We start from the raw sequence: 14,623 nt of genomic DNA, 5'->3' as shown, positions 1-14,623 counted from the left end.
TCCGATACGCTCTTCTGGGCCGCATAAGTACTTTGCCAGGTATTTAGCGTTGAAGTACTCATCGCAAATTTGAATGTTCATCGAGCTTCGGGTGATGAAGAATAGCAGGGGACACACAGGACTGATATGCTCTCCCTGGTCGGCTGCATACTTATGCCTCCCTGCCTGCAATGCTTTACATACCTGTCGTTTACTCTCAGGTTTGGTCCTGTGTGCAAGTCCGATCTTCTCGAGAACGCGCGAGGCCTTTGCTGAATGTAGTGCCTTAATCGTCATGAAGCTACGCTATCTAGCAGGTGAGTGGAGAGGGACTCGGCATTCTTCGACCCATTCTGTGGCTTCCGCCTCACCGTCGACTGCTATTCTGCGTCTCTTTATACATCGACTGTTTGCCTTCCTACAGTCGGGACTCTGAGTACGTTTCTAATCTCTCAGAAACTCTCTGCACTCCTCCCATGTCTGTGCTAGACCCGCTCCTTTTATCTTCTTCAACGTCGCTGGGCATAAATATAAGCCGTGGTTCAAGTCATAGGCTGTGGTTGTTGCACAGCTTATGTTATCTCGAATTTCATCAATGCTCGCGCTCGACTTCATCTTCATCAAACAATGCAAATGCGGTAGATTTCCTGAAGCGTCCTGAAATTCCCATCTCGCAAATGTACTCTGCACTTCTCCTATCAGATTCTCCCTCGATAGCCGCAGATACTCGAGTAAGTACCGCATTGTCCGCTCCCATCCTAAGGCGAGATCAGCCAGAATCCCCTCCTACAATGACTTGCTCTCTTCCTCTTTCAGATTTTCCGTATACTCTCGTACAGCTGCAGTAATCGGAGGTATCCCAATTTGGGATTCCCGAAGTGGGTACCCATATTGCAAGTGAGTCATGAATATTTTCAGGACCTTTGGACTAGAAGCGAGACTCGCAGCCAACTGCTTCACAGCGCGCCGCGAGTCCAGCTCATCGAACGGTAAGATCGATCCTTCTTCTACACTAACTTGTTCGGGTTTCGGCTCTCCCACAACGTTCGGAGAGAGCTCTCTCGACAAATACGGAGCTGCTCCGTAAACTGTATATGATTCATCTTCCTCAACTTCTGCTCGCTCCTCGCTGCTGTCGCTTCCTCCCACGGGTATATGCAGTCGTTTTCCCCGGACAGTAATCTCTTCACTCCTGTCCAGTGGAGAGTCTCCACTGTGTTTTGTAAGTGTCGTTGACATATTGCCGACCCGCAATGTGTAATCGGACAAGAGTAAGCTGCTTGTCTTCCACAGGGGTCTATACTGCACCTTCTTCCACTGTCACGTCGCTCTCGTGTCAGATACAGCCTACAACGGCGGCATTCCGCCGTTGATTAACCGCCGATGTAAGCAAGAAAATCCCGTCTCGCTTGCGCCTTCTCTTCCATATCCTGCATATACCATAAAGTTTATAGTTTATGGGCAATGGAGTGGTTTATGGCATAAACCACTCCATTCACGGCTGATATTAAGTGGTAATTCGTCATCGATCCTCACAGGGAACCTCACTCCTCGTTCACTTCTCCAGGCGCATCCGTTAGTGAGTAAATACGTTTCCTCCCCTTTCCATATACACTTCAACCTCCACTCACGCTGACGTTCATCTGTGAAACGATATTGGATTGGCTGTACTCTCTCACCTTCATCATTCCTCCGGGCTGTCCAGAACAGCACGGTGTTGGCCTCTGATGTTGATAACTCGGCTACTCTTCCGTCCCAATCCCCACTCCGCCGCCCTCTCAGCTCTCTGCCGTGTAGCACACTTGAGTCGTTGAAGAAAGCGCAAGTTGCTTGCAACTGATCTCGTTCATCGTTCATACTAACTCCTTTCAATCGTAAGTGCTGTTCGGACATTCGTCTTACGAATACCCTTGAACGCAGTCGTGCCAAGCTAGCTGAGTGGCCCGAATTCCGCTATCAGCCAAATTTTGCTGATAGTGTGAATATACTATCAGCGAAATTGATTTCCGCCCTTTGTCGAAATTGAACTTACTTCAGATATGCCGGCGAAATTGATTGTACTAATGACACGTGTCGTCGAAATTGATTTTTCTATCGAGCGCGCTGGCGAAACTGATCTTACTAAGGCATATCTTGGCTCGGATGAGTGCTCCCCTGCGCAATTGATCTTACTAAAGGCGAAATAGGCCTTTAAAAGGTGTGGCTACTCGATAGATACGCAAAGGCACAGAGAGGAAAGTTGAGCGAACCGATGATGAGTCTAATAGTAATTCAGCCAAACAGTCCAGCTTGCTGAAACATTGAGTGCTGCGTTGATAGACTGAGGGATAAATGTGTTTGCTCGATTTTATACTACTCGCATGTGGGAGGTAGAAAAAGCCAAATTTGCCCACTACGATAACGGGAACGGTGTTTGAGCGAATCAGCAAAACGCTAAGTTATATTCCTACAGCACGTACGTTAGAAGAGAGCACTTAGCCGAACCATAAAAATACCGCAACATTTTCACATAGCGGCAACTGCTAGACTAGCAGAATATATACAAACTGTGTGTATATTTCATGAAGAAACTTCAAAGGTGCCGGACTACATAATTGCAACGCAAGACATACGGAACAGCAAATGAGCAGAACCTGACAGAATAACGAAAAGTGTGGGCAAAACACATCTGGCCAAAAGTACCACGTTGAAGATTTAACCAGGAAAAGGCACAACGCGGCAAAGAAGCAGCAAAAAATTTTTGCTGGAAAATAATTCCAAATTTTTGATTTTAGATTGGTCGAGTGCTAAAATCGATTCTAGTAATTGCTGAGGTGTAAATGTGGTTGCTACTTTGTAACGAAGGAAGCCGCATATACACAGGAGCAAATTAATGAAATTGTCGGAAATCATAGCTTCTGGCAGAGCCGCAATATTAGCTAAAATGTGAGATTGCCGGATTGTGTTACACCGCCCTGAAGTTCAGAGTCTGAGCGGGCATGACCGTTTGGCACTACACCTTGTCTAGCGATTCTAGTGACAAGCACCTGTCTAGTGGCCTGGGGCCCTCGGGCCTGTGTCCGGTTGTGTAAGCCCGAATCATCTAACATGGAGAGTTGATCGTGAATAATTGAAGTATCTCGTGCAGCACATGGTCCGGCTACCGCGTTGATCGAGAAGCATTCCGAATATCTTCTGGTCGCCTGTAAGAGGAGCTGGGAAGTACTCAATCTCAGCTGGCAGCTGCAGCTGTCTGATAATGGAAAATCAAGTTCCGATTTCGATAACCGAAGTTGTATAGCTTTCAACTATCCCTAATTGGATCTCCCAAAAGGGAGAATTCGGTTCTGCGAGTGTTCGATACAGGGTGTGCAGACTATCGGATACAAGTGGATGATTACGAGTTGCTTCGACTGAGTTCTATTTGAGGGCATACAAAAATCACTCCTTCAACGAAACACTTCAAGTGACAGGTTTTCAGATGGAAACTGTGCAAAAATCACACAAATGTTTCAGGAATAGCCACAAATGATACGATGCAAACGAGCAAACTAGCAATCCGAATTCAGACACTATCCGAACTGAGTGGTTCCTCTTCGCGCAGTTCTGGCAGCCACTTCTCACATCCACCATCGTTGGGCATCAGAGAGGCCTGAGACAGTTGATCCGATGAGTCCTAGCCGTGGCAGTACAGACGACTCTTCTAATTCAACAATCGCCAGTGCACGACTTCATATCCCAGTTGTGCTCTAACAAATAGACTCTAGTTGCTTCTTGGCTGAGCTGTGCCAGATATTCATACAGAATGTAATACTGTAAGTAACGTTACAACTCCATCCCTAATCAAAGTTGATTCTCGCTCGCAAAAGTCAAAAAACTGCCTCCGATGAAAGTGGGGGGGGGAGCAGTGAATGATAATGACCGAAATTCCATCTGAATTCTGGGCGCATGTGTACACTGCCAAGGGCTAACCTAGAATGCGAGACTTACCAGAACTGAGGTAGGGCTTGGAGCGGTAGAAGTTGTTTGTAAACGCAAACGGGACATGCGGGTAGCGAGGAGAGCATCTGTCCGCCACTGACGGATATCCTCGACCAGATACTTGACCAAACGGGGATCGTACTGAGATGGAATGAACGGAGATCGGTCGCCATCACCAACAAGCGGCGCAAGTCCGGGCGAATCAGCGATTCGACGACCTATACGCGGACTAGACACATGAGTCTCCCATATACTAGATGACAACCACAGGGTATAGAAGAGTTCGCCAAGCACGACTAGGCTCGCAAACATGTAGCTTCAACGACCAGCAACAGGCCATCATCACGCGCCTATAAAACACAGTACTACCTTCCCTTCCTCGACAAGCTCTTCCGCCCTCTCTAATATCCCAATCAAGGGAACGTTGGATCCTCCTAGTTCTGTCTGCTGCCTCAAAAACGCCACAACGTCTACTGGGTCCCCGCCATCCAACAGCGCCTCAGTGAGGAGCTCAATCAGCTTCGGACTAGCTGACCGTGTGCTGAGCAATCTCCAGGCCATATCCATCATGCACTGTTGACTCCAACTGATACTCCGCGTATCACTCTGACCAATATCATACCTCCACATGAAGTCCAGACGCTCCACGATCTCCGCAGAGTCCAGGAGAACGTGGTAGTGCAGGAGTTGTTGCAACCAATGCTGCTGACGCGCCACAACGCAGAGATCGAAAAGGAAGAGTTGTACCCGTCTATGCGGATACACCGACAAGGCCAACAATGAGCGGCAGAATATCAAAACTTGTGACAACAGTTTGCGCAGTTTCTGTAAACACGATGACTCAGGAGTACACTCCAGGCCATAGCGAAGGAGTTCAGTTGAACCCGCAGTCAGAGGAGGCCGAGGACAATCTGGCAGGATCGAACATAAAACCGGATGGAAAATACAATCGACCGCATCTACTTCAGTGAGTATAGTGCGGCTGCCAGCGGACTCGAGTAGCCGAGCCAAGCTGACCATAGCGCCGCTCTCGCCACCGAGGAGAGGGGTTCGCTCTATGCATTCTCGATAGGATGCATTCGTGGCATCGAAAATATATGCAAGCTCCTCCAGAGTTGGAGATGGGTCTCTATCACTCAGGAAGTACCTTAGTGTCTGACACAGTTCGTCGCGGCATCCTTGACGTCTCAACAACACTGTGGCGATTTCCAACATAGACAATGACGCTGAGCTCATCAAATCAGCGACGAATGGGCTAGTTTGGAGCTCTAAGCCATAGACCATAGTACGTTTATCGTCAGCCAGTATGACGTACTTGTTTTGTGATGATCGCAGGATGTCTGGCGAACGCATTGCGCCAGGGTAATCCAACCGGAATGGCGGCACTAGGGGCAGAGAGCGGCCCGAACCTCGTATATAGATATCGTAGATGTACCACGTTGGTGATACAGCCTCGGAGGTTCCAGGAGATCGGGAGACGCATATTAGACCATCGACAACATGCACCGCTAATTGTGGCAATCCTCGTCCTGTTGATCTGGATAGGGCCGGGAGCTGAATAACCGCGTCGTGCTCGGGACTGGCCAAACCACTCACAGACAGATTCCGCAATGAGAGTCGGCCAGCCGCACTATCAACGTGGCAGATGTACGTACCAGCAACAAGCTTACGAGAAGTCGTGCTTGCAACTGAGTCAATACGAAGGAGGGATACCTCATCTACGCAATCACTGGGGTTGTGCACGTCTGCGGGATAGAGATCGAATTTGGGCATCTTGACAGCGATGGTGGCTTTAGTTGACTTCGGGGAGACCGATGGCAGCTGTGGGTTTCTCAGACGTGGCTTGAGATCAAACGGTTGCAGAGTCCTCTGGTTGATGCAAAGCACGCAAATACCACTATCAGGCTCATACCAAACGTGACGAACTGTGGCCGGCGTTTGAGCCCTAGAATCGTTGTTGGAGCGGCTACTGCTGCCAGAGAGAGGAAATCGTCGGAGTGGCTTGGCGAATTTGAGGGCCGAGGAGAGCCGAAGGACATCTAGAGAATGATGAGAGACCACAACCAGCATATAAGAGTCCAATACGATAGGCAAGGCAGTTCCGGATTGCAACGCTGAACTGTGAGCCTCTTCATGCCGTACCCAAAGGACATCGACAATGGTGTCAATTCTAACACCAGGGGCCAGTGGTATCTCAATGACTCGCACTGAGGGAGCGCCCATTCTTGCGATCAACAGCTGTGGAATCGGACCCGCAGTAGCATAAGCGAAGAAATTACCACAGGGGGATACCCTCACCGGAACATGCTCAGCGAGCGGCGCTCCCTCTGGGATAGTCACAAACCTCGGCCCATCATTACTCTCACCCAATGTGACAAGAAAGAAGCCTGTCTTGCCTTTGGGCACATGTACGATTCTATCCCCTCCATAGTCCAAATAGAGTGTCCCAGCAGTCTCCTCCTCCTCCTCCACGTACTCGGTGTGGGCATTGAAGGCCAGCGGTAGGTCGATAGGCAAGCTGTCTGCTGGAGGGTCGACTTGTGGTGCCGGCTGGTCCATATTGGTAGGAAACTACACTAGGTAAAGGGTAATGAAAAGGAGAGAGAGGGACGGAGGAAACTCTATCTAAGGCAAGTTGTAGATCTCAAGGGGATATTCTATTCGGTGAATGGGGTCGCTATGCCTGAGGAAGATACCATGCAGAATACTATTTGACGAACGGGGCCGCTATGTCCGAAGACTACACCATTCGGAAGGATATGTGTAAAATGGGGCCGCTATTCCCGTGGACTATGTCATTCCGAAGGATATCTCGCGAATGGGGCCGCTATGCCCATGGACTATGTCATTCCGAAGGATATCTCGCGAATGGGGCCGCTATGCCCATGGACTATGTCATTCCGAAAGATATCTCGCGGATGGGGCCGCTATGCCTGACCACTACTGTATACCATTCGGATGGATATAAAGCGAACGGGGCCTTCATGCCCGAGGGTATACCATGCAAAAGATTCCCCCACTATCCCTACAAATTCGAATGTGATAGAATCGATATCCGGAAAATGATGTCCTTATCCGCGGAATTAGTTTCCTCAGCCGGGACGCCTTACTCAACCCGCGGCACAGCGACGCTGTTCGCCAAGTATTCTCCTGAATGATATGCATTGTGAACTGGTTACCATTGCTTATTTAGCACCAGTTTCAAAACTGACTCTGGAATCGTATTTCATTCGTGAGAAGCGAACATCCTCTATCGATTTGCAGACCGCGCTTCAGTGATGGTATTGGGCCGCTGAGTAAGTTCAAGATGAGCAAGATGCTCAAGAATTGACGATGTCGCTTTGAGAGCAGTCATATATTCCTCCTTTTTATCAATAGTCACGTCCTGAGTTTACCATCAGCGTAGTGATCTCAATGTCAGGCGGGCAGCGCTTCCTTTATGCGTTTTGATATGCTCTCAGTTACGCCCGGTTCGATCGGTATGCATCCGATTCGAGTCTCCGCTCAGCTCAACCCATTGTGCTCCCAGTGGATCCATTGACCCGAGAGATTCTTTGCTATCTTTTCTTCCATTGTATCAACCGCCGTGGTTGTCGTCTATGCGGTTTACGTCCTTACTCTGGCTTAAGACGTTGCATGCAGTGGCGAGGAATGCCCACTGCTCCCCATGTCTAACAGTCGTCACTACTTAGATGAGTGGGGCTCCGGGTCTGTCGACTCAGCCGAAGGCGTGAACGGCGCTGTGAAGAGGTCTCTGTTGCGGCCTTCTTTCAAATCGATCTCCTTCGAGCATCGTCCCGCTCACCGCTACATCGGTTGTCTAGTCTTAGTCGCGCGTTTGAGCACTACCGCGTGTGTCCTCACCAAGGTGGTTGAGTGAACATCCAGAGTTAGTAGCGATCTTCGTAGTCTCCCTTACAGCCAAGCTTACACACAGACCTAACGCGGTACGCCTAATTAGTTTGTCCGAATCTCTCATGGCGATGAATATTGTTTTAGGTGTGCAAATTGCTACTCCCGGGTGCGGATTCGGACTTGTCTGAATGCTCCAGCCTCCTGTGTTGAGGAGAGCCCCCTATGTCTGCAAGCAGTCTTGGTGGCTCTCCAACGATCTCTATTGGCCTTCTACCTCTGTGATTTCCGGGCTATTGAACTCGGAAATTTGGCGTAGCGTTTTTCATCATGTACAGTTTACTATTCATGGTTCTTTGGATGTACCAATATGGATATGTGTTGTTGTTCGTCCCACCGGTGTCGCTTTCAAGTGTTTAAATGTGGTGAAGACTAGTCTGAGGGACTGTATGGGAATCACCATTCATCAGGTAGTTAAACTCCTATGTCTGCAGCGTCGGAGTCCCGGTCAACTCGCTCGGGACGGCGGTCGACTCCTAGTCCTGATGGTCCTCCTGTGAGCCTCGCCACTCCCGAGGGTAGCGCGGCTATTGCCCGGGAGATTCTCACATGGGTTCAGTGCGACGAGTGCAAAAAGTGGCGGAGGATCTCTAATACCGAACATCTACCGCAGCGATGGTAAGAAAGCTCCTGTGCGCGCTCTTGAGACTGGTGCCCCAGGTACTGCTCCTTGAATCCCAATCCGAAGTACAACAGTTGCGACATCCCAGCTGAACCCGAGTCGATGGACATGGCCTATACGCCGGATTCACGGGGGGCAGGAGGCTCACCAAGTCCACTCACCGTCACGAGTAGCGCTCCGAGGGCCGACACGGTAGCAGGTCCGGTAACCTCGTCGAGAGTAGGTTCTTTAGGTCGCTTTGAGCTGATAGTGATAGTGGTACTCAGGAGGTTTCGCAGAGTGGCCCTGTTGCGGCTAGGAAGATATACACGGCTGAATACGACCGAGCCCGAGACATGTTGCGCAAACTCTCTGATCAACAACTGCAGGATCTCAGCGCTAACTATGTACATCAAGATTCAAACGAGAAGTGTGACCATGCTCTTGCCAGGTCGACTGGCCGCAACTGCTTGAACTATTCCGACGAACTCCGCGAGAGGAGCCCGAGGCCGCTCCTAGCTGGGCAGTACCACCCAGGAAGGTTCCTCGAAAAGAAGAGTCACAGGCTCGAGCGAACTCACTGCACGCTGCAGCTCAGGTAGTACGAGTTGTTCATGAGAAAGAGTATTTTTGTTGGCGATCAGAGATATCTCCCACCTCATGTTGCACGTGAATGCCCGGCGCCGATATCTATGTATGAGAGACAAGTCCAAGCTCGAAGGATGGCACGAGCAAGTGAGGCCCGATTGGAAGCTGCCAGGAAAAGATGCCAACTGAGAAGTCGAGGGAAACCATTTACGTGAGAGCGTTATCATAGTATGCTGGACGTCGAGTTTGTCAATTGAAGCTATGTTCACATACGGCTTAGTAGTAACACTGTTTGCATTGAATATGAGTCTTGGCACGGCTGATTCACAGAAGGACGAATTCCGTAAGTATTTGGAGAAAACAGGTGTTATCAACCAGCTCACTCGCGTTCTGGTCGGCCTATATGAGGAGCCCGATAGGTGAGCCTAAGCTCTGCTCATGTCGATGATCACGCCTCGCTTGTTGATTTGTACGGCTTTGACAGGCGGATGGTATGGACTAGATGGAAAATACCCTGCTTGTCGTTTCGTCAGACCGATCGATGGTATCGATTACATTAAAAAATACCTTGGTACTCCTGCGGGGCTGGATGTTGACGAGCTCCGAGCTGAGAATGAGGAACTCAAGATGAAGAATGCAAATCTCCAGCAACAAGTGCTGACAGACTTGGTGTTGAGGAGTTAGGTTTTTCACCCAGGTGGATGATCTCGTGGCACAACTCGAGGCGCTCAAAACGCCAGAGAGTAAATGAGTCAGTATGAATATACATGTTATGAATGATTTGATATGTGACCCTTGTCATGTTGCGTGGAATGGTGACTCTCTTGAGATCGAAACGGACAAAGCCTTCACATCTCAGTTGAGCTCTCACAAGCTCAATAATCACGATGACGATCGCTTTTAGAAAGCTGTACACTACACTACGTAATTATAGAGAATACATAAGCCTTTAGCAGTGTTGGAATATATGTTCACTCTCCTCAGCTGAGTTCAAGAGTTCCTTCACTAATTGTAGGAGTTCGTGTACAAACCCGAGTATATTTGTGATATATTCAAAAATTACAAAATTTATGCAATTTTTATGTACCATGGGTATTAATTGTATTTAATTAACATATGGTACAATTTCTAAAATTCCCCGGAATTTCCTTATTGTCCATGACAATATGGAAAGCCTGCCAGTGGCAATTTTCCACAATATAGTTGTCCATCTGCATATTTTCCAACACTAACCTAGCGACCCCAGCACAACATTAACATGATTCTATGGACAATATTTTAACTAGTTGAACAAATAAACGACCTGACGGTCAGAATGAGTTAACAGTCTATCTAAGCCTGTGGACGAATCTGCTTCGCATCATACGCAGCCCAGTCCTTGACAGGGTTGAAGTAGGCGAAGAGAGGATATGTAAGGTATAGAAGGAAAAGCACCCAGGACATAACTGATCCCCAGAACTGGGTAGTGCTCTTGTACTTCCTCGGGATATTGTCGTTCGTCATGATGACACGACTGAGACCACTCTTCATATGAATGAAGAAAGCAATAACACCAACGATATAGAAGCACACCCAACCGAAGCTCTCAAAGATCTGGAATGCCATTTTGTAGAGATCCTTGAAGTGAATGATCGGACAACTGGTATCATCATCGGCACAGGGGAACCAGTTATCACGCATCCAGTACTTAGGTGCCGAGGCCTCCGAAACGAAACGGAACTGGATAAGATGCACAATGAGGAAGATGAGTAGAATGCAACCAGTGATGAACATCTCCAAGTCGCGGAACGACGAATTCATAGATTTGAACTTGAAGGTACGGACAGTAGCCACAACGACATGAAGAATTCCGGCGAGCAAGAGATAAATCTCAACAGGGAGGAATAGTGTACTCCAAGGACAAGGATGGTTCAAGAGATAAGCATAACCCTCGAAATTCCTATCACCAACCAACAGGTTGATGTTACCGAGAGCATGAATAGTGACGAAGACCATCATGAAAATAGCTGAACGCTGTAACCCAGACTTATCAGACAGGACCTTGTAATTCTTGACACTGAAGATAGTCTTGAGAGTGTCAATGACGAACATCCAAATCAGGTAGCAGAGAGAGATGGCGTAGGAGCTGATGGATGGTCCGAGTGGCCCGAACATGTCCGACTTGTTACGATCCTCACCCCACCACTGTTCAGTGAGAGCCTTGGACTCAAACTGGTCAGCAAGAAGAGGCTGGGACAAGTCGCCACCAGCAGCTGCAGGACCGGCAGCCTTCTCAACAAGTGGTCCCAAAGTAGCGTCGGGAGCATACTTCTCAATCACACCAGCCGGATGGATCATGTTGAACTCCTTGGATGCATCCTTACCAGCAAATGTAAGAATGGCCATCTTTCCACCAGGATGCTTGGGAAGGAAGTCTGTGACATCCAATACCTCACCATTGATGACAACCCAGCAATCATCCTCAGTCGTATGTTTGGCGACTTCGTCCATTGTGATACCGCTCACAGCAGCAGGAGTTGCAACAACGGGAGCCACAGGAGTAGGCGCAGGTGTGGAAGCGGCAGTGCTTGTAGCAGGAGCAGGCTTCGATGCAACGGGAGCAGGGGCGGGGGTTGAAGCAACAGGGGCAGGTGTCGATGCAACAGGAGCAGGAGCAGACTTGCCCTCAATAACTGGACCGAGAACACATTCAGAAGCATACTTCTCAATAACATCAGGCGGATGGATCATGTTAAACTCCTTAGTAGCATCTTTACCGGCGAAAGTCATGATGGCAAGCTTTCCACCAGGATGCTCAGGGAGGAAGTTCGTGACGTTCAAGACCTGGCCATTAATGATGACCCAGCAATCACTCTCGGTGGTATGCTTAGCCACTTCTTCCTTAGTGTACCCAGAGACAGCAGGAGCTGGAGCAGATGCAGCAGCAGAAGCGGGAGCCGTAGAAGCAGTCGAGGGGGCGGCCGAGCCTGTTCCAACGACACCGATGACAGCGTCGGGACAATACTTCTGGATGATACCAGCAGGATGAATGTCGTGGAAAGGCCCAGTAGCATCTCTGCCACCGAAGTTGAGAATAGAGATATCTCCACCAGGATGATCAGGCAAGAAATCCGTAACATCCAAGACCTCACCATCAATCACAACCCAGCAGGACTCGCGAGAGTTATGCTTCGAGATCTCGTCCATAGTGTAAGACTTGCCAGCGGCACCAGACGTTGTCGGAGTGGTCGTCACTACAGTAGGAGCAGCCGGAGCAGGTGCACTCGTAGCTGCTACAGCAGGTGCAGAATTGGCCTCAACAACGGGACCAAGAACACACTCAGAGGCGTACTTCTCAACAACATCAGCCGGATGGATCATGTTGAACTCCTTAGTAGCATCCTTACCCGCGAAAGTCATAATAGCGAGTTTTCCACCGGGGTGTTCAGGGAGGAAGTTCGTGACGTTCAAAACCTGGCCATTAATGATGACCCAGCAATCACTCTCGGTGGTATGCTTAGCCACTTCTTCCTTAGTGTACCCAGAGACAGCGGGAGCTGGAGCAGATGCAGCAGCAGAAGCAGGAGCCGTAGACACAGTTGAGGGAGCAGCTGAGCCGGTTCCAACGACACCGATGACAGCATCAGGGCAGTACTTCTGGATGATACCAGCAGGATGAATATCGTGGAAGGGCTCAGTAGCATCCTTACCACCATAGTTGAGAATAGAGATGTCTCCACCAGGATGATCAGGCAAGAAACCCGTAACATCCAAGACCTCACCGTCGATCACAACCCAGCAGGATTCACGGGAATTGTGCTTCGAGATCTCTTCCATAGTATACGACTTACCAGCGGCAGCAGAATTTGTCGGAGTGACCGTCACAGCAGCAGGAGCAGTCGGAGCAACAGGAGTAGCAGCAGCAGTAGCCTTGTCAACAACAGGACCGAGGACACAATCCGGGGCATACTTCTCAATGACATCAGATGGATGGATCATGTTGAACTCCTTACTAGCATCTTTGCCTGCAAAGGTCATGATGGCAAGTTTTCCACCAGGATGTTCTGGAAGGAAGTTCGTGACATTCAAGACCTGGCCATTGATGATAACCCAGCAATCACTTTCAGTGGTGTGCTTAGCGACTTCCTCCTTAGTGTAACCGTGTACAACAGGAGCAGCAGGAGCCGCAGTAACCTTAGCGTGAGCAACCTTCTTGGGTACGCTAGCAGGTGCCTTAGCAAGAGCAGGCAGAGAGACGCTCTTCTTGAGACCAAGGAGACCCTCACAAGCATCGTCAGCAGTCAAGCGACCGAAGACAACACAATCGAGAAGCGAGTTACCACCCAAACGGTTGTTGCCATGGACACCTCCCATAACTTCACCGGCAGCATAGAGACCGCGAATTGGCTTCTTCGTCTCCTTGCTAATGACGCGACCGGCCGTGTCGATCTTGAGACCACCCATGCAGTAGTGAACGAGAGGAGTGACAATGGCGACGCTATAGTGATCGTCCATCTTGAAGTCGTAGTTCGTGAAGAACTTCTTGCCGAACTTATCGAAGGTCTTGCCGGTCGGATAAGCATCATACTCGCCACCATCGGGGTTGGCCTCCTGCTTACTGGCAACCTCCTTGTAATCCTTGAAGGTCTGCTCCAAGGTAGAAGCCGGAATGCCCATCTCCTTGGCGAGATCGTAAGCACTGTCGAAGTCCTTCATGACACCACGGCCCTTGTAGTGCTCAACATGCCAGCGAATTTCGTTGGCCGAAGCAGTGTTCAATACCAAACGGAAGGGACCCTTGTTGTGGAACATCCTGTCAGACACATAATCACGACGGCCGAGCTCATTCGAGAATCGATGACCATCAGCATCGAGCAAGATCCCACCAACACCACGAAGAGCCTCAGCAGCCAAGAACTTGACCTTACTATCAGGGTCCTTGGGGTTCACGAGACCGGTAGGATGAACCTGTACCCACTCGAGATCAACGACATCAGCATTGGCTGCAACACCCATCTTGATGCCATCACCAGTGCAATGCTCTCCGTTAGTAGTAGACAACTTGAGCAAGTCAGGACGGTACTTAGCCAAGAGACCACCTTTAGTGAAATCGGCACCGTATCCACCAGTTGCGAGGATAACAGGGCCATCAACAACATAGGATTTACCATCCTTCTCGTACTTGACACCGATAACATTGCCTTCATTATCAGTTTCGAGCTCAGTAGCTCTCGCCTTGTTGATAATCTGGCACTTATCTGGATGTGCCTTGGCAATAGCCTCAGCCATCTGCATCTCAGCATACGTAATGGTCATACCAGGGAAACGCTCCTTACCACGATGAGTACGCTCTACAGAGTGACCGCCCAGACGAGATAGAAGAGAAAGATCGAGACCGAAGACATCCATAAGCCAGTTAACAGAAGGACCAGAATGCTCAACCATAGTGTTAATGAGCTCTGGGCTCTTGGAGCCACCCTTCATACAGTCGAACTCGAAGAGCTCATTAGAATCCTTTACACCGAGCCTCTCTTGAGTCTTGGTGCCGGAACCGTTGATACCCGAAGTTGCCTTCGATGAATTGCCACCACAGAAGGCCGACTT

General features: G+C 49.4%; 4 protein-coding genes across 4 annotated transcripts in view; 2 read left to right on the top strand and 2 right to left on the bottom strand.

The window, feature by feature from the left end:
* Window positions 1–4,281: 4,281 nt before the first annotated feature.
* On the bottom strand, window positions 4,282–6,498 carry Pmar_PMAR001792 (hypothetical protein; the record flags this gene model as incomplete). The annotated part of the gene is made up of 1 exon (XM_002771185.1): window positions 4,282–6,498. One exon carries the CDS (start codon window positions 6,496–6,498, stop codon window positions 4,282–4,284), a length of 2,217 nt encoding a protein of 738 aa, XP_002771231.1.
* Window positions 6,499–8,259: 1,761 nt separating this feature from the next.
* Window positions 8,260–9,268, top strand: Pmar_PMAR001791 (hypothetical protein). The gene is made up of 5 exons (XM_002771184.1): window positions 8,260–8,469; window positions 8,512–8,692; window positions 8,740–8,859; window positions 8,904–9,050; window positions 9,097–9,268. The coding sequence occupies exons 1-5, from the start codon at window positions 8,276–8,278 to the stop codon at window positions 9,253–9,255; spliced, it is 801 nt and encodes a 266-aa protein (XP_002771230.1). The 5' UTR covers window positions 8,260–8,275; the 3' UTR covers window positions 9,256–9,268.
* A 75-nt stretch (window positions 9,269–9,343) lies between these two features.
* On the top strand, window positions 9,344–9,791 carry Pmar_PMAR001790 (C-Myc-binding protein, putative; the record flags this gene model as incomplete). The annotated part of the gene is made up of 3 exons (XM_002771183.1): window positions 9,344–9,459; window positions 9,574–9,694; window positions 9,738–9,791. The coding sequence occupies 3 exons, from the start codon at window positions 9,344–9,346 to the stop codon at window positions 9,789–9,791; spliced, it is 291 nt and encodes a 96-aa protein (XP_002771229.1).
* A 581-nt stretch (window positions 9,792–10,372) lies between these two features.
* The window catches only part of Pmar_PMAR001789 (succinate dehydrogenase, putative), a gene marked incomplete at both ends in the record, with an annotated part of 8,859 nt that continues 4,608 nt past the window's right edge, over window positions 10,373–14,623 (bottom strand). The window contains one exon of the mRNA XM_002771182.1: window positions 10,373–14,623. Within this exon, the coding sequence (XP_002771228.1) occupies window positions 10,373–14,623 (4,251 nt within the window).

Source organism: Perkinsus marinus (assembly GCF_000006405.1).
Source record: "Perkinsus marinus ATCC 50983 genomic scaffold scf_1104296963318, whole genome shotgun sequence".
In the NCBI taxonomy this organism is placed as follows: domain Eukaryota; phylum Perkinsozoa; order Perkinsida; family Perkinsidae; genus Perkinsus; species Perkinsus marinus.
The sequence above is the reverse complement of the archived record's forward strand: the minus strand, read 5'-3'. Positions and strand labels throughout refer to the sequence as shown.

Bases quoted from the DNA above. Each gene is read 5' to 3' on its own strand.
- Pmar_PMAR001791 (XM_002771184.1), top strand. From the start codon at position 8,276: ATGTCTGCAGCGTCGGAGTCCCGGTCAACTCGCTCGGGACGGCGGTCG. The intron at 8,693-8,739 runs GTAGGTTCTTTA...AGTGGTACTCAG, and splicing joins GTCCGGTAACCTCGTCGAGA to GAGGTTTCGCAGAGTGGCCC. The intron at 8,860-8,903 runs GTACATCAAGAT...TGCTCTTGCCAG, and splicing joins AGGATCTCAGCGCTAACTAT to GTCGACTGGCCGCAACTGCT.